At 48.1% G+C, this 26,521-nt stretch overlaps 1 protein-coding gene across 1 annotated transcript in view; it reads right to left on the bottom strand.

The window, feature by feature from the left end:
- Positions 1-26,294, bottom strand: part of BEND5 (BEN domain containing 5) — a 112,107-nt gene extending 85,813 nt beyond the window's left edge. The window contains exons 1-2 of the mRNA XM_078671387.1: positions 26,009-26,294; positions 2,381-2,511 (exon numbers count right to left, since the gene is read on the bottom strand). Of these exons, the coding sequence (XP_078527513.1) occupies positions 2,381-2,511; positions 26,009-26,213 (336 nt within the window). The 5' untranslated portion in view covers positions 26,214-26,294. The remainder of the gene's footprint in view (positions 1-2,380; positions 2,512-26,008) is intronic.
- Between the last annotated feature and the right edge of the window lie 227 nt (positions 26,295-26,521).

The following is a 26,521-nucleotide window of genomic DNA, read 5'->3' as shown; positions in this document are numbered from 1 at the left end:
TCGATTCTGATTCTGCAGTGTCAGTGTCACTGACTAGTCTGACTGACTGCGTCAACGTCATGAACCTGGAAGGTGTGTGGGTTTCACATGATCTTGGCTTGAATGTCAGCAGCGGCCGGCCCGAGCTGAGGCCCGCTGCAGCGCGAGGTCGGACGCTGAGTAGTGAGTGCAGAAACAAAGCGCCTTGCGGCCTTCACTCCGCTCCGGAACTATGGGGGGGCTGCAAGAGACCCTTCAGAATCTCTCTGTTCACAATCACCGACTGTGCCAGGCACCAGATAGCTCTGCTGTCTGAAGTAAAAGGCATAGTTCTGGTGTCTGCGGTAAGAGGTGTGGCTCTGCTGTCTGTGGTAAGAAGCGTGGCTCTGTGTGTGAATCGGCCATAGAATACTTCATGTCACTTTCCTTTGATGTCATCATGGGGACAAAGGGTGTGTGATGTCACGTCTGCTGCTATTTTTGTGAGTCTACGTTCATGATGTAGAATAACTTTACGGTCTGTGGCAAGGAAGGGACAGCTTTGAGGTCATATGGTAACAACAAAATCCCGGAGCATATTAACATCATGATATAAATGTACCCCATTTTACATCTGTGTAGAAAGCGACCTGAATGAAGGTGGCACGTGGAGCCTCCAGGCTGCCCTCCCAAATATCCACCCATGACCAGTAGCAGTGTGTGATCATTTACTTGGCTTCTTATCCATTGGAGCAGGGTGTCACTGACTCTGACTGAGTGAGTGACCCTGGAGTAGTAGTACTGTCCTTTCCAAATTCTGGCGCAAAAAGGAGGAGATACATACACTTAAGGAACCGCTAATCGGCCTGCTCGAGGTGGAAGTGGGCACCTCGTCCCTAGATCATGAGGGTGCAGGCAGCCTTTCCACATTGCGACGTGAAATCGGAGATCGATTCGTTCATCTCCAACATATTATTGCAGTACTGCAGTGTGCCAGCTGCTGCCCGCCTGCTGAGAGACTGCACAGTCAAGATCATGCTAGACAGCGCAAAAGCAAAGGCAGCGGCGCGCTCCTTGCAAGTCGCTTATGCAGGCCATTGTGCCAGGGTAAGAGTGACCTACAGCTTTTCCCCGAAAGTGAAAGTGTCATTAAGGTTGATGGCCGGCTACATTCTCGACAATAGGTACAAGTGCTGTTTTTAATGTGTGCATTTTTTTAATACAGGGACCGTTAAGATTCTCACGATTTTGAGCACTTGCTCTTCGGTAAAATGATTTTATGCCTATCGCCCCGCTCGCGCTGCCTAAGTATGCTGACTTACTAAAATAATACAACGAAGATCTCTACATTAACTTGGGCGAATATTAAATCTCACTGTCACCTTCCTGAGCTCTGCCCCGCCCGTACCCCCTCTTCCGGGGCCCACACCAACGCTCCCTGCACAGGGCCGCCTAGAGCCGGCCCTGAGTCTGCGCTATATAAAAATGCATAAATACATAAATAAATAAATACCGCCTTCGGGTAAAGTCCGCGCTATGTAAAGATGCATAAATAAATAAATACCGCAAATCAAACATCCTCGTCACTCTGCCGGCCTGCGACCAGGAAGTCAGGCAGGCCGGCGCGACAACCGGAAACAGGAAGTAGGAGGGCGGGAGCCTACCCCGCCTCCCACGGAAGAGCCGCGATTGTTTGGAGCACCGGAGCAGACAGGAGCCTACCCTGCGCCCCGGTGCCGAAGGAGGGAAGAAGAGTCCTGCTGCCGGGCCCTGCAGCTGAGGAGAGCCGCCGCACGAGAGCCGCCGAACGAAGGAAGCCGGTGAGTGGGTTGCTGAGCTTGTGGGGGGGGGGAGCATGTGTGTGCGCGCGCGGGGGGGCGGGCTGTGTGTGTGTGTGTGCGTGCGTGTGTGTGTGTATGTGTCTTGGAGTGCGTGTGTGTGACTGTGGGGGAGGGGGTGTGTGTGTGAGCGAGTGTCTGTCTGCGCGCGCATGTGTACGGCGCGGGACGCGACGTGCGCGTTCGCGCACACGAATCCAGGCTAACAAAGCTCGTACACCCTCTTGTCCTCCTTCCCCCCAGACTGATCGCTATACGTCTCCAGCTGGACACATGCATCCGCTTGCGGATGCATTGCCAGCGAGACCCAAAAAGTGGATTAGAAGCGATGATATGATAAGACAATGCCCAATAAAATTACATTAATAAATTGCAAGTAGGCAAAAATCCACGTTTTCTACTAAGCTAAATGCATCTAATTCTGCAGCAATGATTGAAGAACAGACGTAGAAATGAGTCATTTAGGTACGATCGGAGGCATCTCAGAAATCACGGATGGCAAAACCAAATTCAGTCATTCTACAAACATTGAGGCAATGGCATTCAAATACAAACTGAAGCAGAAAAAGTTGCAAAACTGATACCTTACTGTGTTTAAGCTTCACTTTGTCTTCCACGTGATGGTCTCTCATAGAGTCTTCATGGCTGCCCCCAGAAAGTTTAGGAATTTTTATTTTTTTCCGCAACACATTGATTTCAAGCTCTGATTTGTTATCTAAAATGCATTTCAGAAGAGGAAAGAAGATGGTTATATTTTTCACATGCAAACAGTCCTCGAAGTGTAACGGTTATGGCACCAATAGGCAACACCACTTAGAAGTAATACAATCTTTGTCGGGCTTGCGCTTATTGGAATGTATTATACACAATCCGACAAAATAATATGACATGATATAGAGCTCACAGAGAACCATCATTCCCTTGGCTTCTGCTATCTTGAATCCTTCCTCCATTGCAATATTAATGAGAAAGGACCCAGACAGAAAACCTAACATGATGGGTCTACAAACAATAAAGAGTTATCCAGGAGAGTCAATTGACTCAAAGAGCTCAAACTAGCATCTAAACATCAAATACTGCACAGTAAATCTGGGAGCTCAGTGTATCATTCTGCTGTTGGAGCTGGGAATGTTGCATAGCTCCTGTGCAAGCCGGCAATAAAACATAGTTTAAAAAAAAGAAATGTTGAGCCTTGTCTGTTTCCCTCCCCATATGAGCCGTACCAACTATGTTTTGAGGGTGCAGATGAAGAAAACACCTGGGTAGTACGGTATGTTGATAAATAAATATAGGAATTTCGGTAAAATCGTAATCTTAATAAGGGATATCCTTCCCGCCATCAAGAGGGGCAGCTTTATCCATTTGGATATGCTGTTTGTAACTTTATCGATGGCCTTACCATAGTTTGTGCACATTAGTTTGTCTTTGTCCCTGGTGACGTGGATTCCTAAATATTTAAAATCCTCTGTCTCCCATTGCAACGGGCAGTCCAGCTGGTGCTGAGCAGTCTTACTAGTCAGTGGGAATACCTCCGACTTGGCCCAATTAATTTGAACCCCTGATATAGCTCCAAATTTAGTGATTTCCCTCAATACCGGATTTAAGTTTTCCTGGGGTTTATGAATGTATAGTGTTATATTGTCCGCATAGAGGGAGATAAGTAGTTACCTAGCAGGGTACACTAGGGCCCTATGCTTATGGCGTTGCCTTAATTTCGCTGACAAAGGTTCAATTGCTAGCACGAAAAGGACCGGAGACAACGGGCATCCTTGTCTCATGCACCGAGGCTTGCAGACTGCTATACAGGAGCTTCACCCAATTAAGGAAGGTATATGGCATTCCCATATGACTTAGTGTTCCAATTAAGTAATCTCACTCAACAGAGTTGAATGCTTTAGTGACTGCCACCGCCGCACTGTTAGGGTCTATATCTTGCATTACTGACAGCAAGGTTCTGAGATTATGGGACGTAGCTTTATTTGGAACAAAGCCCGCCTGATCTGGCAAACAAGTCTCTCCATCAGGAGGTTGAGCTGGGTTGCCAGCACCTTAGCGAGTATTTTAGTGTCGCAGTTTAGCAGCGATAACGGACGGTAGAAGTCGCAAGAGTTTGGGGGTTTTCCTGGCTTTAGTAATGAAATTATCTGGGCTTCCCTCATGGTTGCTGGTAACCTCCCCTCTTCCATCACTTCATAGTACACTGCCTTCAGAATCGGAGCCAGGATCGACACATATGTTTTATAAAATTCCACTGGCAGTCCGTCAGACCCAGGCGCTCGTCCGGATTTCATACGCATAATGGCTTCCGCGATCTCGTCTACCTCCAGCTCCAAATTGTGGAACTTTTGCAGGGTATCTCCTAGCCACGCCAGGGCCGTGTCTCCAAAATATTTTTGCAGGTCTAAAGGGGAGCACCTCTGGGAGGTGTATAGTGTTGTGTAGTAGTTCACGAACGTGTTCAGTTGCTCCAGCAGGTTCCTATGCGTCTGGCCTTTCTCATCCTGTATTTCAACAATGCAATTCACAAATTTAGAGGGTCATACCGCATTCGCCAATGCCTTCCCTGGGCGGTCTCCCTGCCCATTTATACGCGCCCTGTGAGCTTTCCCCCTAAATTTACACTCTCTATCTGCTGCTTCTTCATACTCTGCGGCTCTAGTGGCTCCTACCTCGCCTCACTCCGATAAGTCCCTCTCGAGTGCTTTAAGTTCACTTTCCAGATTATCTAAGCTTCTGCGTAGATCTTTTAGGATGCCTCCCCCTTTAGAAATACACCAGCCCCGCACCGTAACCTTGAATGCCTCCCACACCGTTGTTAAACTGGATACCGAGTTCACATTATGTTAAAAAAAATCCTGACTTTCTTGTTCTATTTCGGCCTTAAACACTGAGTCTTGGAGGTGCTGAGAATTGAGCCGCGAGTTAATATATGGGGAATGGTTGACCGGGGTCCGCAGATTAGTCATGACTGGCGAGTGATCTGAATATGTGCGGGCAAGGTGGGACGCCCTCCCCACCCAGTGCGCCATGCCCACCGACACCAGCACATAGTCTAGCCTGGCCCAGGACACGTGCACCGCAGAATAGGGTGTCCCTTTTCTCAGTGTGGGGTGCTTGTATCTCCACGTGTCTAGCAAGTAATTGGTAGTTATGATGTCCTTTAATGTCCGCTGCGTGTTGGTGTAATGGATGGGACTGACGCGGGACCTGTCATTCGATGGGTCTGCGACTGTAATAACGTCCCCCCCCAGATCACGTTAGTTGTGCCAATTGTCTGAAACCTGCCCCACACAAGTAAGACGTGTGTCTCTTCCGTGTTGGGGGCCATAAAAATTGGCAATCGTTACTTCATGGGAGTTCAGCCTCCCCCAGTGCAGACAGTACCTTCCATTTACACCCATCTCCATGCCTCCCTGCACAAACTGCACCCCTCCTCTAACAATGGCCACCCCTCTAGAGTAGAGTATGATGCGAAACAGTGATGGGATGCCCATTTTGCTGCGAATTGGGGCTGGTTCCTAGGGGCTAGGTGGGTTTCCTGCAACATAGACACCTGGACATGATGTCTATCCATATACCTAAGCACCGGTCTCCTTTTCCTTGGGTCGTTCAGTCCTCGTATATTCCAAGATAAAACTGTAATTTCTTTTACAGCATTAGCACCATCATCCATTGTCTAAACTCCTGCCTATGTCTACTACATGCATGCCTTGTCGATTGCCCATCCCTACAACAATGAACTTCCCCACATTCCCCCTTCCCTCCCCCACCCACCCACACCGGCTTCCCCAACTCGCCGGGCATGTAGTCCCTCCCCCCTCAATAATGCAAAAGTCCTTTAAGGTCTCCCCCTCTCTTGAGGGACGTCAAGGGGTTTGCACTTGTATGGGGACACTAGGGGCCCACAACCCGCCCTCTCACCTCCACTATTTCACCGACCCGCAGCGTCACTCGATTAAGCTGGCTGCCTTAGTGGGTCTGAGGTGAGTGTCCGGGCAGAACAAACAGTATAACATTAACATTGTTAATACGTCACCAACTTGGAGATGTTCACAAAATACATATCGGCCGTGTCAGTCTACAGTACGCTTTTCCAATTCCAGTCCCTCAGTCCGGGTTCAACAGGGGTGAATGGGACCTAGAGCGTCTGCGAGCCTCTGCCTCCTGGGATGCTACTCTAAGGTTCCTCCTGAGGTATTCTTCGGCTTGTTGGGGGGTTGTGAAGAAATGTTGCTTTCCTAGGTGAGTGATTCTTAGTTTGGCGGGGTACATCATGGCATACGGGATGTTTTGTGCCAAAAGTTTTTTCTTCACTGCTGCATATTTGCGTCTAGCCTCTTGGACCGCCACTGCTCCATCCTCCAGTTCCGACAACCGGGTTTCAGCCTCTTTGATTCTCTGATCATGCTGTTCAAGTTTGTTCACCACAGAGTCCATTCTGACGTTCATGTTATATATTTTAGCGTCAATAGATGTGAGGCTTTGTTTCATGCCTAGCAGGAGTGTTTTCCAGTCATCGTCTTGATGTTCCGCTGGGTTCATGTCTCTCTGCTCCGCTGAGCTCGATCTCTGCCCTCTGCGGGGGTCAAACGAAAGCTTGGCTTGTTTAGCCTCTGTGCGCCCCATGTTGGCGGTGCCTCGTCTCTCTATGATCAGGGAATAGTGGTAGGGCGAACAAACCCTCCTGGCTTCCTGTTGGCCCCTTACCCCCGTCTCCAGAGGCTAGTTGTGTTACCTGCTCCTGCTATGCTTGGGTCCTGTTGGCCGCGCTTGGTCTTTGTGCCCCACATATGCTCTGTTACTCTGTGGGTCTTGCCTTCGTCTGTCACCCACACTCTGGGTTGTGTGGGCCCACCACTTGGGCACAGCTGGAAGTCTCCCTGCTCAGCTCCTTCCTGTCCCGCCGGGGTTTGCTACTGAGGTCTGGGGGCTGGCGGCTCAACGTTGGGTTGCCCTCGCTCCCTGGCACCCTCCTCGCTGTTCAAGTCTCCAGCCTCGGGCTCACACTAACTCCCACTGGGTTATGGACTCTGGCTTAATATTGGCGGTGTGTCAGTCCCACTTCTTTTGCCTCCTTGTGCCGTCCGTCCCAGGGTTATACAGTCGCTGTCCCCTGTCTTGTCACTGGGATGCCGTGCAGGGGGCCCTAATGACAGAGGATGGGTTCCGCACTCAATTCCCCTCCGATCTCCCGCCGTGCGCAGCAACACAAAATGTCAGCTTCCTCTTCCCTCAATCACGTCAGTACTTGTGGCCATGAGCAAAGTAGGGCGGGATTCAATATGGTCATCCCCCTCGTCACCCCTTCGCACATCTTGTGGGGTGTTTGTGGCACTCCACGTTTTAATATGGTGCCCCCCCCTGTGCCGATCACGCCGCTCACTGTCCGCGTGGGAGCCCTCTTCTCCCGTCCAACCGCTCCCTTCACAGTTCCTCTCCCTACCGTGTTGCAGGCGCTTGGGCAGTGCTCAACCAGCTGCAGTTCAACTCTACCGCAGTTCCTTCCGCGCAGGTGTTGTCCGAACCCGCATCCGCAGCGGCTCGGGCAATTATTGCCCACGCGACTCCTCCTCCAGCGGGGCCCAGTCTTCCCCTCGTCTTGCCTGATTCTCACTGCCGCGGCATCTCTCCGGCGCTCCGCATCAGAATTCCACGCGGAGATTCCCCGGCTCAGTTCTCAGCTGTTTTTTCCTGCTGGAAGTTGCACCACGACAGTCAGCGTTGTTTCGGCTCTCCGTGCAGGTGCTTGTAAGACTAGTTATTTAACTCAGGATGGGGGTTATGTTAGAAGTTCCGCCCGAACTGACAGAAGCCTTGCTAGCGCACGGCCATGTTGGTTGTGCGCCCTCTAGCGCCCCCTACAGTAAAACATAGTTCTAGGGTGTACAACAAGTGGGCGATAATACATTTATTCTTTCACTTAGAGATGACTGTTGTTTTCACATCTGGAATCCTTACTCACAGCAGTATTAACGCCCAGAACAGAGGGTGTGGAGCATAGGAACTCTACCAATTACTTAAGACTGTTCAGTCTACCATGGCAACAGCCTCAACATTATAAGGGCTTTGACAAGGTTTTAGTAGTGTCTAAATAGACAGTTTTTTCTAAAAGAGACGCATGCCTGCTCAGCAGTATGCTTACCGATTTATAACTTGTTTCAAACACTAAAGGACTAGAAACTGAGTATTTTCAAAATAAAAGGAACTGCTCGTCACCAAACGAGTGGTGAAACTGGTGTTAACTGCCAACTCACTCACATTACCTAGAATGAGAAACAGTAGGCCTAGTTAATGCCATTTGAAAACGAAAATTCCTCCTCATATCCAAATTATTCAACAACTTTCTCCAGTACAAAACCAGAAAACAGAAAATGTATGACTCAAAGTGAATTTAAGGATCCATCTTATGTAAAAATGTGGATTTTTTCTTAGGGTCCCCCCGTTCTGGCAAAGCAAAATATAGTATGGATAATAAAATCTGAGGGACAGTAAATAGAATGTGTTTGGGGGGTGGGTACCCTATCACACAAAAGACCATAAAGGCATACACATTTTGCAATCTGTGGTAGTAGTTATTAATCCTCACTCAACCCAAGTATAGGTGACAGTACTGATAACTTAGAGCCAAGTAACCCACAAAACAGTGTATCAATATTTGCTGAAATGCTGTGGAGACCGCTGCAGCTGAAGCGCTTCACCAGCAGGTAAAAGAAGACACCTCACAGGAGCCATCATGTGGTACACCGATTATGGATATTCAGTGTCTCACACTTCTCATCAGCTGTCAAGAATGATCTTCCTAAAAGGGCACACAAGACACTAGCCCACACTAGGTTCTCCACCGGGGCGAGAGGAGTGGCCATTCTAATCAGGAAAAGTTTGCCATTTAGAACCGAGCGCACCTGGATAGATCCAAATGGAACATATGTTGCGGTTAAGGGTGTGTGGGATAAAGCGAGACATCACTTTCATTAGTGTATATGCACGCCCCAGGTTACAAAGACAAACACTAGAGAAGCTCGCTGCGGTCCTTCTGGAAGCGGGCTCCAACACCCACATTATTGTAGGAGACTTCAATGATGTAATGGACCCCACATTGGACCGTATGACATTACCAACAGGAGGCCCCAAAGAGACACCACTTAAACGGTTCACAGACACACTGACACTAATCGACAAATGGCGAAGGCAACATTCCCAAACCAAAGCTTACTCCTTTTATTCAGGTGTCCACAAAGCCTTCTCGAGGTTAGACTGTATACTAGTACCAGCAGGAGAAATAAGGGAGGTTAAAAAAATAGAATACCTGGCGAGGGGTCTCTCGGACCATTCACACCTATGGCTCACGATAGGTGTCCGTACAAAACGCCTGGCCGGGGAATGGAAGCTCAACCCATGGGAATTGAGGGACCGACCCCAAGGTGTGCTAAGAAATTAGGGTAGACTCGGAACTCTACTTTCGAGAAAACATGGGGTCTGCAGACTCAGCCATTACATTATGGAAAGTATATAAACCCGTCCTGCGGGATAGAGCCCAGAACATTCTAGCTTATAAAAAGCAGAAAGAATGAGAGGAGATCACAGGGCTTGAATTCCAACTCCTACAGATCGAAACACAGGCCATCACGAGCGACGACCCCTCCCGGTTGCGGAGAATACAAATTCTCCGAAGAGAATACTTTGCGCTGGCCAAGAAGGATGCGCAACACGCAATACAAAACATGAACTGGCGACTATACGACGCTGGAGATAAAACGGGTAGATTGCTTGCATGGCTTAGCAAAAAAGAGCTAGATAGTAGATGGGTAGCCCAGATACAGACGATCAGACCCATACAACTCCCGCTGAAATAGCTAACGCCTTCGCTGGGTACTATGAGGCCTACTATGCACAACATTCCCTGGCAGAGCCAGCGCAAATAAAGACATAATCTACAGAAAATACAGTTCCCCAAACTGGCAATAAGCGAATCACTGACAATGGACAAGAAGATAACTAATTAAGAAATCATAGAAGCCATTCGTCAGTTGAAAACTGGGAAAGTACCGGGGCCGAATGGGCTCCCCCTGAATTCTTTAAGCAGGGCAGGACACTATTTAGGCCTCACCTCCCCAAGTTATATTTAGAGGCGCAGATGGTGGGTAGTCTCCCCAAAGATGTACGGATAGCCACAATTATGGTAATTCCTAAGAAGGATAGACCGCCACAGAAGTGTATACTGGCCAGAATATTAGCCAACAGGCATACTGTGGTGGTAATATTCGGTCTCATCAACCAAGACCAGTCAGGCTTTATGCCGAGGAGGTCGACAACACTTAATCTTAGGAGGCTACATAACTGGCTGGAGGTAGTAACTACAAGAGCAGACCTACACCTCATCCTGTCCCTCGATGCTGAGAAAGTATCTGACACCGTCCACTGGCCCTTTCTCATGGCCGCTCTGGAGGAGTTTGGATTTGGCCCTACCTTCAGGCAATGGATCACCATTCTCTACGAGAGACCACTGGCCAGAACAAGAGTTAATGGTTAGTTCGCATGAATTTTCAATATGACGAGGAACACTTCGGGGATGTCCCCTGTCCCCCTCCTCTTTGCTCTGGTGTTGGAGCCTCTTCATGTGTCATCCGAGCACATCCGTGTATAACGGGTTTCCGGGGGAGAGCGGACAAGGCCTTTGATGAGCGCATATCACTGTATGCCGACGACATACTCCTGTATGTTACAAACCCTGAAGCGACGCTCCCAAATATCATGGCTAGTTGTGAAGAATACGGCGCACATGCGGGGTACAAAATTAATTGGGAGAAATCGTGCCTTTATCCAGTGGGTCAGGGTGGAGGGTCAAGTGGTCACATTAACCAGCTCCATATAGCCCCCAATGGCATAAAATATATTGGAATTTATATCTCTATGGCAGAGGCGCTAAATCGCAATCTCTAAAGGGTGCTCAAGGAGTTTAGCTCGGATGTAGAAAGATGGAAATCCTTACCGTTAACGTTGCTGGGCAGGGCAGCGGTTTACAAAATGATAGTGCTTCCAAAATTCTTATATGTTCTTCAAAACACATATCAACTGATACCAGACGTTAAAATTGATGACACATTGAGAACGTTCCTATGGGACGGGAGACCCCCCAGGACAGCGCTGGCGACATTGCAACGCAATCAATATAATGGCGGCATTTCCCTGATATTACAGCATACTACTGGGCGGCTCACTTAATCGTTGTAAATGAATGGGAACATGTGGTGGGAGACCACCCCACATACTCACTGGAACGCACGCAATTTGCAAGGCGCCCGCACACACACTACCTCTACAGTGGGAAGGGCTCCGCAAAACTCTTAACACGAATAGTGGTGCAGCATGGAAAAAAACAGAACAGCAAATGAAGTGGACAATCGGGTGACCAGAGAAACCCCACTTTGGATGGAGGGACGACTTAAAGAAATCGTGAAGCTGACTGGATTCGGGAACTAGAATCTCGCAAATTAAAGACATAATAAACCGTAATGAGCTGGTAACATTCTTCTCCCTCCAGAAAGAGTACGACACGAGCTAGACACAATATTATAAATACTTGCAGTTAGCGCATGCGTGGAGGGCACAGCAAATAGACATAGGCAACCTCCCCGAATACGCCCCTTTAGAGGGACGGCTCCTAATAGGTGAAATCAGGGAAAAGGCAGTCTCCTGGACATATAGAACCATTATAAACAACAAACCGGGTTCCCTTCTGAAATTGAGATCGAAATGGGAGGCAGACCTAGGTGAGATTGAAGACCTGAAATGTGAAATAGAATTGATGCACCCCCGGGAGGTGGGCATTAAGCCCCGCCTTAGATTGATTCAATTCAAATACCTGCACAGGGCATACTATGATAGAGCTCGATTGCACCTCATTGGGAGGGCTAATACGCCCAACTGCCTACGATGCAACATGACCAAGGGTACATACTTCCACACGATATGGGAATGTCAGCATATCCAGAAATATTGGATAACCCTGCTGAAAGAGTTAAAAGATATCTTAGAGGAGAAGATACCCCTGAACCCGCTGTTTGTTTTGTTGGGCATACATACAGAAGTTGGCCTCCCCAGAAAAAAGTTAACACTGCTCAATTCAGGATTAGTGGTGGCCAAGCGTGACCTGGCACGCGCATGGGGAGCCACACTGAGCCCCTCAATGGATACGTGGAGAAAGGGAATGGACATGTATATGTCAAGAGAGAAAACGACTTAAATAGCACGGGGATGTCCCAAAAAGTTCGAGAAAATATGGAAACCGTGGAGATAAAGCATTACGGTCTCCTGATCAATGACTCAAAGCGATACCCGATGGGGGGTGGTGCTGACGTGAACTACCAGCTATGAAAGTCCATTTGTTGTTGACATGTATGCTACTGCTGTTGAATGATAATGTTGATGTAATACTGAAGAAGATCATGTTCTCTGGAAGCCCATACTGTTTCTGTACTGAACTCGAGAAAATGCCAATAAAAACATTCCCCCCCCAAAAAAGTATGATCTTCCTTGGCTCATGCCCCATTGCCTACCATCTGTCAGTCTGTGCAACCTTCCTGTGACCTGGCCTATCTGCTCTCCCAATCCCTTAAGCTCTTTGGGGTCAAATGCACAAAATGAGTGCAGGGATTCTACAGCAGTGTCATGCTGATGTGAGCCTAGGAGCACGTCTACCATATGGATGCTTGCTCTGAATCAGACAGCTGAAGTCCAGGGGTGAGTTCTTGCAGGAGAGCATAAGTCCATATGCTGGGACGAGCACAGCCTTCTGGACCTGGAGCAGACCAGAAGCCTTCTCAGCACCACCAGCCTGGGGCTGCCCTGCTCCACTGGTTTCAAACAGCGATCGTGATCATCTACATTTCAATCCATTTCTCATCCAAAGGAAAAGTGTTTAAGTAGGGCTGAGATGACAGACTAACTTTCTCAGACCAGTATTGCTGCAATATTTTGAATGCATTGAAGTCGGTTTATGGCTTTTGCATTGAGACCCTGATACACCGAATCTCTAACGTTTAGGTGGCAATGCACAAAACTCTGACTGTGGAACAGAGTCTTGGACTTTATTTTAAGCCTGAATCCCAAGTACATATCTGCTGTCCACACAATGTAAAGAAACTACTTGCTTACTATTCTGCAGGGTGAAACATATAGGACTGGAGACGGTTAGGCCAAGGTAAATCAGTCAAATGTCAGCCTGGTAACTGAAAGGGTGACAGAGTTGGAAGGGAGTCAATTCACTACCCAAGATCCATTACTTATCTAACTGACAATGCCTCGGAATTGCTGCACCATATGAAAAATATGTATGCCATAATTCTAAAAAAGAAAAAAAAAGTATGGGCTTGGCGGAGTGTGTGCAAAGACATTCGCCTAAATCGGAGCTCTTGCCTGCTGGCTGTAGCATCCTGCATATTCCTCTGGTCTCCCATGAAAAGGATCCCAAATACCAACACTGCTTCGGACTGGGCTAGTGCTAGGTCGCATGGTGCAAAGAGCGTCAGATTCAGGGTTGCAACATCCCTATTGGAGGAGATCCGGAATGGAAAGGATGTCACAGCTGTTTGGGCAGAAGAGGATTACGAAACAGGCATCTGAGCGACTCAGGACCCTTGGTCAGCAATCCATAAAACAATTATTTGCAATGCAATAGGTCTCGCATTAGAGAAAGTTTGAGTTATTGCGTTGCAAATGAAAAAGTACTAGTACTGCATATAAAATTACACACATATGACATGCCTGTAAAGAAGCACTAACACTGCACATTAAGTGAGTGCAGTGTTAAGTTGGACAATGGATGCATCCAGAATGGGAGGCATAAGACATCTTGTTTGTGCGGTGCACATTTCCAATGACGGTTGACGAGTCTGTTGATTGCCGTCGCGAAGCTGGGTGCGCTTTGTGATATATTGGAGGGAGTGTCTGCTTTGCCTGGGGTCATTGGAGAGCAATTTGACTAGTATACTGGCCAATTTTTGTTTTAATGGTCCAGTAGACAATAAAAACGCTGTATGAGCACACTGTGTGATCCTGGGCACACTTTACAAATCCTACCCCCATCCAGTGGCTGAACTGCATACTGTAAAAACCGATAACTGTGCACAATTACGGCGTCCTGCAGGCACACCCTGTGTCATCTTGGGAATTTATCACATCTTTAAGTACTTTTAAATACTTGAGCTCCGGATAAACCTCTGGTGCATTTGCCCTAACCAGGTGTTTGCTGCTACTTGCAGGATAAAAAAATCGTGCAACACAAAATTGCAATTTCTGTGCCCCTTCCGCACAAACAGCACTGTCTCCAGAGCCAAGGCCGGTGTGTTTCTCTGTTCTCATTGGATGGTGGTTGTCCATTTGGTGTTTGTGTTGTTTGGTGTGCTGGGCACACAGCTCCAGGACATAATGGAGTGTAAGGGAGGTAACCCTGCCTCTTGGATGGTCCCGGTGAGATTATCCACGTACTTGCCGAACTTACGAAGAATGGGAGCTATTCATTTTAACTAAGCCAGGTCGTGACCTAAAAACCTTGGCGACGCCAGCCTGCATACAGCATGCTTATTTGAACGCCAGACCCTATGGTGACGACGTTTTACCGAAGATACTATGATCCGTGTGGGACCGTTTTTAAATATAGAATTTTATAATTGAAGATACTCGACCCCAGAACACCTCTTAAGTGGCGCACAATTGAAGAAAACTATCGTGCGATTTTCAAGTGGATGTCCTCCCGGACTGACCTACTATCACGACCTACCTCTATGTGAAGTACACACTGATGTTTTGTCCCCCTCTGCGTATTACATCATGGCCCTGACAAAGGTGTGGTCCCCTACTGGGCTGGACACCGAAACGCACGTTGGCGTTATTTTTGTGGGCAACAGGATTGTTCTGTCCATCTTCAGTCCTATTTGTGTTCCTGCCCCCACCTTTGCTTTATTGGATCATCTGTTTGTCATCCGGTCATCAATCCATCAGATGGCGTTAATGTAATATTGTGACTATTTGCAGAATGAGAGATTAGTTGTATGGGTATGAGTGGAGAATGTGTATTTATGAATGTAAGATTGAACGGTTTGTGTGGGACTGTATATTCAGATAATCTAGTTTGTGTGTTTTATCTAATGGTCATATAATGAAATGAATGCCATTTTTTGTAGCATCCTTGCACTTAATCTTGAACTCTAAAAAAGAAAAAATGAATAATAAAAGTAATTGTTTATACATCATTGGTTTTGCTCTTTGACTTGCATATGGGTTGTTCCATTAATATATAGGACCCTATATAGGGCCTCAAGAGGGAAAAAAAGGAAAACATTTCGGCAGGGTTCTCCTCTGTTCTCTCTGTTTGTTTGGTCTTCCCCCCGCGAACCTGCCTGCATTTCTTTTTGGGGGGTGCCTCTTCTATTTAGGTAACCCTGCCTCTGTTATGTGCACTCCTGCCCAGCCCACCCCCCAGTTTTGTAGAGGGCAAAGGGAGCGGACTGCAGTTTTCAGACAACAAGAAACAACTCAAGAAAACTCTGGTGATGTGTGTTCCCGCTGGCATGAGATCGGATGTCCGTCTGCTGGCACTTTGGAGTAACATGGAGGGTCAATGTACAGCATATTTTGTCCCACACTGCTTCACTATGAAGTCAATTTGAACACTATTGTAGCTAAACAGTATACCACTGCAGAGTTCGACACGTGGCAGTGCTGTTAATGCATTCTATCTAGTAAATATGTTATCGAAATTTGTAAGCAGTGCAGAAGGGGGGGGATTATGTGGTACATTTTTAATTATGTGGGAATAGCCTCAGCATCGCATAAACACAGTAACCTGATAGGACTATCACAACGGCAACCCAAGACAAGGGCACCTCCCTGGTTGTTCCCCATGACGCAAACAAATTTACCATACAGCACGAACAGACACAGAACACTGTCCCAGCCTCGTACTGCACCACGGTGCAACTTGCTACTTACCCGATGGCCCAAAATGTGATTCCACGCCCCGCACACGGAGATGTGCAAATCTAAATATATATGTATATTGGACCCAACAGCTGCCAGAACATGTACACAAAGTGCTCTCACGACTGCCTGATGTGGTAAGCACTATGCAAACTTGTTGTGGGAGGACTTCAACTCTGCGCCGGTGTCCGTTCTAGCTCCGAGCACGGGAGCATAGCTCCCACCTGATGTACTGCTCTGGTTCGGTTTTTTTCTTTAGGTTGTGGGACTTGTAGTCCTGTTTTTTTAATACAACTGCAGGAGGGGCCCAGGTTGGAGCGGGTCCTTGTGCATTGTCTTGAGACGGACACTTGCCTGGAGGGGTATTTTTTTCTTTCGATTGCTGTACTTGTAGTCCTGTTTTTTTTTTTAATGCAACTGCAGGAGGGGCCCAGGTTGGAGCGGGTCCTTGTGCATGGACCTGGGACGGACACTTGCCTGTAGGGGTATTTTTGGAGGCAGCGAGGGAGCTAGTTGGGCATTGACATGCAGGCGTTGGTTGGACACTTCGTGCTCCATTGGATTAGGGGTATTCCGCCTGTTGTCTGGGGTGCTATGCGTGAATGTTCCATGGGGCAGAGGGGTAGCGAATGTGGCCGTGCCTCTGATGCTGGGTGCGCGCCCTCCCCCCTAGGATATAATGAGCAAAGGGAGCAGACACGTATCCCTACGGTGGTGCGAGAGACCCCGTAGGAGGCATTGTTTTAAAAACAAGCACAGGGTTTGCACGTAAACAGCACCTGTGATTAGCAACAAAAAAAGAAAAATCAACGTGTCCTTGTGTAATGTAATAGTGCTGGTGTACAGCACTCCAATACATTTGTGTCCAGTTTGGCCATGACGTGCTTCTAGTCCACGCTGCTGCTGCGACGCCTCTTGCTGTGCCTTCTTTACTGATAGAAACCTTACCCCGAGTCAGCAGGTTGCAGGATCGTGGGACACAGCGGATTGCGGACTCTGACCCCACCCAAGAGGATTCCTAGCTCCTGAGGCCGCTGTAGCTGCAAGTGTTGGAAGCGCAGCCACCGCTTCGAACCTCGCCGGACCCGCTTCGCGGGTCCCGCAGCGCCGTGTCCGTGGAGGTGCCTGACAGCGTGGGGCTGCTGTGCTAAGGAGGAGGAGCAGGCAGGGCAGAGCGTCGGCAGGGCTGCGAGCAGGCAGGGACTCCAGTCTCCAGGAGCCCCTGCGCGCCCATTGAACACACCTGGGCTGCTCTCCCCGCTGGACACACCCCCATGTCCTCCCACCAAAGGGTTACCTGCACCACTGTATAAAGTCGAGCACACTTCCCGCTAAGCGGGAGCAAGCGGGAGCATGCCGGGAGAAGCCCGGGACAAGGGCGGGACAGTCTGTGGCCGTCAGGGGCCGAAAGAGGCTGGGCTGAGCTAACCCTCTTCCATTTGATTCTTCTCATCTCCAGCCGAACTGAGGAACTGAATATGGAGATGCCCTCACCGGCACCTAGCGAAACCCCTTCAAGGGCGGGGGGAAGCAACACAGGGACGTTGGATAATTATTTCAAACCCGTCAAAGGAGATGGGGGCAAAGAAAACTCCTTGGAGAGGCGTAGGGCGGAGCGTCGTCGCTCGATCGAATCTACCCCTGACCGAGACAATCCCGTATCCTATTTCCCAAGAGGAGGGTACCCCTACTGATAGCCAAAATTTACCAACTTTAGAGGACTTTCCTCTACTACTACGGGAAACCCCAAACATCCCTGGTATCCTGACTGAAAAGATCACAGAGATCACCCCATCCTTGTCATCCCATATGGCAGTAGACCTGGTTACCCAAACCCCGCCACTGAACAAAAATAAGAAAGGCAAGCCAAAGCACAGTGTTGTGGTGGAGCTGCATGGGCCTCCACCTAGTAAACGTAGAAGGAAGACAAGGGGGGGGCAGGGGAAATCCAAACTATCCCATTTAGATTTTGGTAAAAAACACAAAACCGCACCCTCCCATGGCAGGGATGATGATATGGCGCCTATCGATATCCCCTCTAAGGATTCAAGTTCCAACATAGTTACTACCAACAGTGACTTAGTAGCTAACACGTCTAATATAGCCCCCTCTCTTACAACCTCAGGGAGTATAGAATTCTTACTTCGTTCACTCCTGCAGCCCATTAGTGATAGCTTGAAAAAAGTCGAGATCAGGCTTACCATTCTAGAGGCATCTCTTACTACTTTGAACACCCTAGTTAGCAAGCAATCCAAAAGTGCGGGGTCTAATCCTCCAACAGGTAACCTTTCAAAAACAGGAGTCCCGCAGGGTCCTACCAAAGTCCCTCTTCAGGGTGCTCCCACTGCCCCCCCCTTGCTCCCACTTATGGCTATTCAAGTTCCCGCACCGTGCAACAACTTAACCAATATGCCTCTACAACCAACAGACCATGCCCCTCATAGCTCACAGACAGGGACCAACTTTGGCTTCCCCCAAGCTGCTAGCACATCCTCTCCCTCTCCGGCTCGGCCCGCCCCAAGACCACGGAGACCAGACTTGCCTCCAGAAGCCAACAGGCTAACAGTGGTGCTAGCAGGCGCCCCTCAATTACAAAGAGGAGAAAACGAAGACTTCCATTCCCTGAAGAAAAAAGTCATCAAATGGCTGAATTGGAATCGACCCCTACCACCACAGTTTAACAATGAGATTATTATGGTCAGAAGGGTCCCCTGGTTAGGGAAGACGAGAAAAACAATAACAGGGGATTGTATTTTGGTAACCTTCAAAGACCCGGGTACTGTTCTGCAGATCTGTGAAGGGGTGAATCGTTCACTGGATTCTACTATTCAGACCCTGCCAGTATCCTTTTTCTTTCCTCCAATTCGCATGCATTATGATCCACCGCATGAAGATTGGACAAGGGTGGAACGTAGACACAGACACAAAGATCATGCCCGACTCCCAAATTTCCAATTACCTGATACGCCCTATTTCCACTTTAACCGCTTTAACTGCCTGAATGGTCTGGATGGGGTCGATTGACTGCCTACTTACAACTCTGTGACTCTGGATAATGGCTCCCCCAGACTCCCTGAGCCATCCGCCCCCATTGTTGGCAATGCTCTTGAACCATCAACTGATCCACTGTTTGAAAACGCCTCTGCCCACCTTTCTGGCACGGCAACCGACACCCCTGAACATTTGAGACTAATTTGGTGGAATGTTGCCGGAATGGCTAACAAATTGGCCGACCCCGACTGGGCAAACTACATTGAGACTGGAGATGTTTGTATGTTTCAGGAAACCTGGGCAAGGCAAGACTATGTGCACCAAGGCTATCAGTCGTTTTTTATCCCAGCAAGGTGGGAGGGTAAAGGCCGCCCGTCAGGCGGGCTCACAACTTGGGTCGCATCTCACCTAGGCTGTGAGGTAACACGGCTACCAGTCAGCTCTGATGATATTCTTGCGGTCCTACTATCCTGGCCAAATCAAGTTAAACTTGTTTTAATCAACATCTATTCCAGGCCTGTGGGAATTGTCAGGGAATCACCGCCCATAGATGAACTTACGAACTATCTATCTGAGCTACCAAGTGACTTACCCTATGTGGTGGGAGGGGATTTTAATTCTCACTTTGAGCCATTGCCAGGTCTTCTGGAGGGATTCTCAATGGAAGAAGAGGCTAGATGGGCAGTGCCCACGGTTGAAGCTCCCCCCCGAAGGCATGGACCCCACTTGCACTACAAATCACAGCCCTTACACTAAAGTTCGGACTCAGAGCCTGCAATGGGCGAATTAGATCCGACATACCCAGTAGAACCACCTACAATAGAGTGGGAAGAGAGTCCCGCTTGGATTATGTCTTGGCCCAAATAGTGAAGTGGCCAACCATTCGGGACTTTAGGGTAAGGGAAAGGGTAGATAGTGACCATAATGCACTTGAGCTCGACCTTGTTCACCCTGGCCTCCAGACTCCCGTGACCGCTTTGGAGGGGAGCAAACCTGCGCTTCTCCTAGAAAATAGTAGGAGAAGAATCAGGTGGGAGCATCTGGCTGCAAGTAAGAAGAAACTTCCCATGCTCTACGACGGGATAATTCCCATCTTGGAAATTGTGGGGGGTTTGGAGACCGAGGTGATTAACAAAGACTCCCAGGCGAAATTATGTAAGGCTCATGAGGACCTCATTAAAGCAGCGGCCCCTAACCTCTTCAGTAATATACGGAAACCAAGTAGGGGGCGGCAATGCAAATCCCCATGGTACAACCCAGCATGCAGAAGGGCAAAAGGGGAACTCCTTAGATCTATCAAGGAGGGTCTAGGGGGGGATAACCTAAGAGAAAGTAGACGGGCCTATAAAAATCTCGTTGCCCACGCCAAAGCCGAATGGGAGGAAAACCAGTGGGAAGAACTCACTAAGGCCCTAGCGATTAAAGACCACCGCCTGTTTTGGAGGATAGTGAGTGGGGGGTCGGGAAACCTCCAATCGGCAATTGAGCCAAACATCGCTCCAGGGGTGTGGCAGGCACATTTCCAGTCCCTATACAGCTCTGAGCCGGGAGAATTTATTACTGACACCGAGGTTGGTTGGCCAGATTATGAAGGGGATCCAATAACACTGGGCGAGGTCACTGCTGCTATAGCAGGACTCTCCTCGGGAAAGGCGCCGGGATTGGATGGCCTACCCGGGGACCTGTTCAAGCAGGAGCCCATCGTTTGGGCCCCCTACCTTACTGCTCTCTTCAATGGAGTTCTTAGCGGCATGGAAATCCCTAGTACTTGGCTGGGGGCGGAGGTGGTGCCCATTTTCAAAAAGGGTTCACCTCTCCTCCCAGCCAACTACAGACCCATCAGTTTAATTGATGTAGCGCAGAAACTGTTTGGCAGGGTTTTGCTGAATCGGCTCCAGGACTGGGCGGAAGAGGTGGGTGTCCTTAGTCCCTACCAGGCGGGATTTAGGAAGGGAGTTTCCACAGTGGACCAGGTTTTTAGATTGAACATCATCTACTGGAGGGCAGCAATATTCGAGGGCGGCAGTCTCTACACAATTTTTGTGGACTTACGGGCCGCCTTCGATCTGGTACCCAGAGGGAAACTCTGGAGCGTCCTGGCAGAGATGGGCGTTCCCCCGGACATCCTATTAATCTTGCAGAGGCTACACCACAATAACTATGCTCGAGTGAGGTGTGGGAGGTCCGGGGAACTCACTGAAAGATTCCCCGTTGGCCGAGGGGTAAGACAGGGTTGTGTGTTGGCACCGACCCTGTTTTGCCTCTTCGTCAACGGGGTATTCGCCCACCTGAATGCCACTGACTACACCGACGCCCCCAAATTGAATGGCAGCAGGGTGCCTGCAATTATGTTTGCAGATGACACCCTGCTGCTATCTAAAACCCCTATGGGGATACAGAGGATCCTCGATTCATTTGTGGCCTTCTGTTCTGACAGGGGGTTAGAAATTAATGCGGCCAAAACCAAGTTTATGGTTTTGAATCCGAGCCAAAAACTGCGGCCGAACCCGTTATTAGGAGCAGCGCGGCTCGAGAGAGTCTCCACATTCGAATACCTCGGTGTGACTCTTAATGAAACCATGTCCTGGGGATCCCATCAGAGTAGGGCAAACCTCAAACTGACACAAACTACTGGGGGCATCGCCCGGATGATGAATGGTTCCTCATACCGACCGCTGGGGTCGCTCATCCAGATATACAAGGCCCAGGCTAGGGGAACGACCATGTATGGGGCGGAACTGTGGGGACACATATCTTGTCGTAGTCTGTCACTAACGGAGAATAATTTCATCAGACAGATAGCCGCGCTTCCGCCCAGCACCCCGCTCCTCCCCTTGAGGCTTGATCTGGGTCTACGACCAATAGCCGAAGAAATAGGTTTGAGACCCATAGCCTTCTGGCGTAGGCTGTGGAGTAGTAACGATCTTGCAAACTATAGGACGGAATTGATGGAACTATTGACCCATCCAAAAGCGCTTCGGATCCCCTGGATAAAACACATCCAAAATACTTGTATGGAATTGGGGTTCTCTGATTTATGGACAGACCCTGCCAATGCTGCACCAAATATTTCTAAAAGATCCCTGGCCAATGCATACCATGAACAAAAACGAGCTAGGGTCCTAGACAGCCAGGCTGAAGGGTCATTATCCTCTGTATTTTTACAAAGTAAGGACCTATATAGGTTTGAGGGGGTTTTGGACGCCATTTCCCCAGTGCTTACCAGAAAGCTGTTTCTCCAGTGGAGATACGGCACATTGCCCTTTCGGTCTTTCACCAGCTCCTGGTCATCACTTCCTTCCACCAAGCAGTGTCCGGCCTGTGACGCCACGGAGGAAACTGATTTACACGTGGCCCTTTTTTGTCCAGCTTACAGGGTTGCGAGGAAACAATGGCTTCTTCCATTGATTAGGAACATGGGCTGCAGGGAATATGCCCCAATGTATAGGATTTTAAAATCTGATGTCTCAGGCCCAACTGTGTTTGCACTGGCAAAATTTTTTACCAATGTCTGGCACACCCGCAACCGCATTTTAAAGACGCTGGTTTCCACCTAATTTTAAGATTTACAGTTTTAAGGCATTTTTAATAATATGTAATTCCAATGTTTTACATTGTAAATGTGCTGATTTATCGTGATTGTATATGTGTATTGTTATCTTTTATGGCCAAATGGCCGAAATAAAGATTGGAATGATGATGATAGTGTCGTCAAGCCTATGTCGAGCTGGCGCTGGAGTGCCTCGAGCTGCTGCAGCGGGCCCTGACGTCTTCGTCCACCTCGTGTCCCGGCGAGGGGACGCATTGCTGACGAGCCTACCAAAGCCATTGCAGACAATGGCTGTGGCCGTGCGCTTTAGGAGACACGCGCTGTGAAAGTGTGGGAGCGCGCAAGAAGAGACGCGCGCGTTCACAGCACGTGTCTCCTAAAGCGCGCAGTCACAGCCATTGTCTGCAATGGCTTTGGTAAGGTTGTGCACATCTCATGTCCCACTTCGCTAGCTACACAGCGACAATAGTCTCGCTAGCGTGCAGCGCTTGGCGCTACATCGCTAGACAAGACCTAAAAAGCAGTACGAATTTCAAAGGTGTGTGAGGCTCAATCTAGTGATTCAGACGCATGTGCTCTGCAATCAGAAAAAACACCAGAGGCTTAGATGGCAATTGTGGGAATGAAACAAACCTGTGGCCCACTGGTGGAAGTGCTAGATCCTTGACCATTGCAGAGTGTGGATGCAGCTCTGTCCACACACCAGTCTAAAAGCCGACGCCTTGCACTGCAGTCTGTTATTCACTCTTGGGAAGACAGAACTACGAAACAAGATTCTCTACCTGCTCGAATTAGAATAGGGCCACTCCTGGATTGGTAATGACTGCTTAAGCATGATGTAGACACAACTTCATGGGGGAAGCCCAGGAATCGACCCCAACTCCTAGAATGATCTCATCAGGAAGAAATTCCTCGATGCTACGGGTTGGCCATCACCATTTATTGCTCAGGTTCAGTTAAAGGTAAATGGGAACCCTTCTGAAGGTTGCTATGATACAGGACTGCCTTCAATCTAGAGCTTTCATCCGATGTGCTCACTCTAAATACTGTAATGGTTGTAGCATTTCACTAGCCAGAGGAGAGTGAACAATGAACCAAGAATGGAAGTTTGTAAAAGGGTTTCAAGGACTTTCCCACAAATAGGGAGTAGGCACATGAATAAGGACAAAGCAACTCTGCCTAAGGGATCATGTAGTTCTTCGATCTGAAGGTGCATTGTGGGGCCCGCATTTAAGAATTCAGATATGTAACAGATCAAAAAAGAGAAGTTCTTATCTGATCACAGATGAAAGCAAGAAGGAAGCAAGATAGTGCCCGACAAACAACCTACACAGATATGCATTTACATAGTGCTCCCAAGATGACAGACCTAGAAAGGAAGACACCAGAGTGTAACATCAGCCTCAAACTGGGTTGGTTCTAGACCTCAAACATAAGCATGGCCCGACTGATGTAAAACATCTTTCAAATTAAATTAGAATGATCTTGAAAGATACACAACACTTGTTCAAAAGGACAGAAGATCAGGAAGGTCAATCCCATAGAAAAAAAGTGTTTCTTTTGTGTAGTAACCTGAACAGGCTGCGGGTCACAATACAGAATTGTTCATTAAACACTGGACTAACAGTTCTGAAACCAAAAGGGTTCTCTGCCATTTTAGGTTTTCGCCTGCACAGTGATTGCACTGTACTTTTCAAATCTACTCAATTTATTAAAAATCTTCAAAGGGACTTGCATCCAGCGCTTCCTTTTCATTCATTCGTGTGATTGCCACATACTTTTCCTCCGTTTATTTTGGTTGTAGCATATTATTTCCTGTTGTTCTCTGTGTCTTCTACTTATCAGTGTCCTGAGACCTTAGTAAAGCTTTCCATCTACTTCAAACGTCTCTGTTATTTTAATTATGAGCAAGTACACCAGCTCGCTGCTTTTTTCGAACAACTTCTTGGTGACTGTGCTGCTGTGCTTCTAAATTTAACATTTCTTTTATCTGGTGCAAGTTCTTTGCATATTTTTATATTTGTAGGCACAGGAAGATTAAGCGATTTGCTTACAGGATGTTGAGCCAATGCCAAGACTCAAACCTGGTTTCCCAGCTCTACAGTCGGCAGCTCTGGCCACAAAGCCACTACCTCTCCCCTCTCTCCAAGCCTTGCATTTTCAGCTGTCTCAATGGAGGGCACTTTAAGCAAATACAGCAGAGGTGTAGCAAGGATGCCATATGCCCTAAATACACTACGTTCAACTGCATCATAAGACACCATTCATTTCAATGGATTTGCACATTACCAAACCAATTGCCTAACAAGTGAACATTATTTTATTTCCAATTACTCTAAGGCGTTTTTAACATCTATACCCAAGACAAGACTTCTACAATGGCTTCTACAATGGCTGCAGCTGGCAACTTTTAGATCTTGAAAACAACTTGGAGCTTTGGCATCATGTACATTTGGGAAACTGTGTTTTCAGCTTTGTACCCTTTCAAAAATGTACTTTGTGCGAGCAGCATCCATCAGCAAGATCTTCTTCGGTCGTCTTTCCTTCGTTGGTACCTGCACTTCTCTCACCCTGACCCCTCCATGACCTCCCCTCCCCCTCCTTCCAAGATGGAACTCAACTCTTTTGGCAGATTGGCTTTCAGCAGTGGCAGGATCTTGCTGTGAGTACCAAGTAAGGCTGCTTTACAGCGTCATTATGCAGCGTTCCTTCAAACCAAATCACCCCTCTTTCAAACTGTTTACTATTTACCCAGTCCACCAGAGCTGTTACACAGTGCTAAAAACTAAGAGAAATTGCTGCAAAACCCACAAACAGCCTGTTAGTTGTTTAAAAATACAAAATTTACAGCCAGCAGCAAGTAATTTGATTTCACCACATTTTCTATGGTTTGACGTGTGAGGGAGGGATAATTGTTATGCGTTTCTAACTAGTTAAATTCTCTGGCTCGCAATTTAGCAAAATGCACTGTGCATGAGCACCAGTTACATTCCACACTCATATTTTGTAGTCGCAGGGAGATTAGATGATTTGCCCGGAATCAGAGAATGTTGAGCCAATGCCAATACTTAAACCGTGGTCCCCAGGTCTGAAGTTGGCAGCTCTGGCTGCTACACCACATCCTCTTGTCTTTAGTGTGTTTTCTGGGACAGAGCCAGGAGCACCGAATTCCCACCAGGAACACAAGCCTCTTCACTTGTGTTGCTTGTTTTCATTTCCTAACAAGCACTTTTTACAAGTGCATCTGCAGGTCTTCTTCTCCTCCCTGTGTCTTGCAGCCTCTTCCCGGGACACACCCTGTAGCTTACCCCGTTTTATTTATTTCTGTTACCACAAATACAGCTCCATTCTGTTTGACATCATTCGCCCCATCCAATAAACTAATATCTGGGTCTTTTAAATAGTTTCCCTTCAGACTACAATCTGGTATACTTTTTCCTGAGCTGCTGCGACTATTTAATTAAATAAGGGACACAGGTTTGATGTCACTCGACACGTGTCAATGCATTTATCCATTTTAGCAAAGGTGCATGGAAAGGAAAATATACTCACATGGTTCAGCCATGGTGGCTATGTAGATAAGGCACTGATGACACCGAATTTGGACGATGCACTTAAATGTCTACTGAGAATGTGAAGTAGGATGCTACAACACCGGGGCATAAGACTCCCATAAGAATGGGCAGAAACTCACCTGCCAATGCCAGGATCTGAGCTCGTTGCAGGTTGGGCCCCGTTTGCTCTTTGCCGTTGCTCTCGTCCACCTTTGGGCCCCGGAAGACATCATAGATCTGCTGATCGTCAAAGTCAGTCAGAGTAAGAGGCCGAAAGTCCTGCACGCAGGAAACGGGCACAACATAACAGACGTTATCCTCCAGAAAACGCACGAAAGCAAGCATCTCAGCTTAAAACCCTCGAGAGACCGTGGTGATCGGCAATCGACTGCTCTTGTCTGGCGCAGGTACCAGTTCAGACACGGAAGAAGGACAAGAGTGCCAACCGTCCCTGCCTCGATCGCTCTTCTGCGACTTCCCAGTCGAGCCGCCATTTTCGATAGGTATACAACAACAGCAAAGCTCCGACAGCAACAGTAAAACCTGTTTCTACTAAACTACTTATCGGCGTTATAAATATTTTTCTTTAAAAAGAGGACATTCATTCATTCTTCTTTAAAACACTGATAGCGCAGTATTTCTGAATGTATTTT

The sequence above is a fragment of the Lissotriton helveticus genome, chromosome 1_2, assembly GCF_964261635.1.
Source record: "Lissotriton helveticus chromosome 1_2, aLisHel1.1, whole genome shotgun sequence".
NCBI lineage: Eukaryota > Metazoa > Chordata > Amphibia > Caudata > Salamandridae > Lissotriton > Lissotriton helveticus.
Note: the sequence above shows the minus strand (reverse complement) of the source record. Positions and strands in the feature narration are given on the sequence as shown.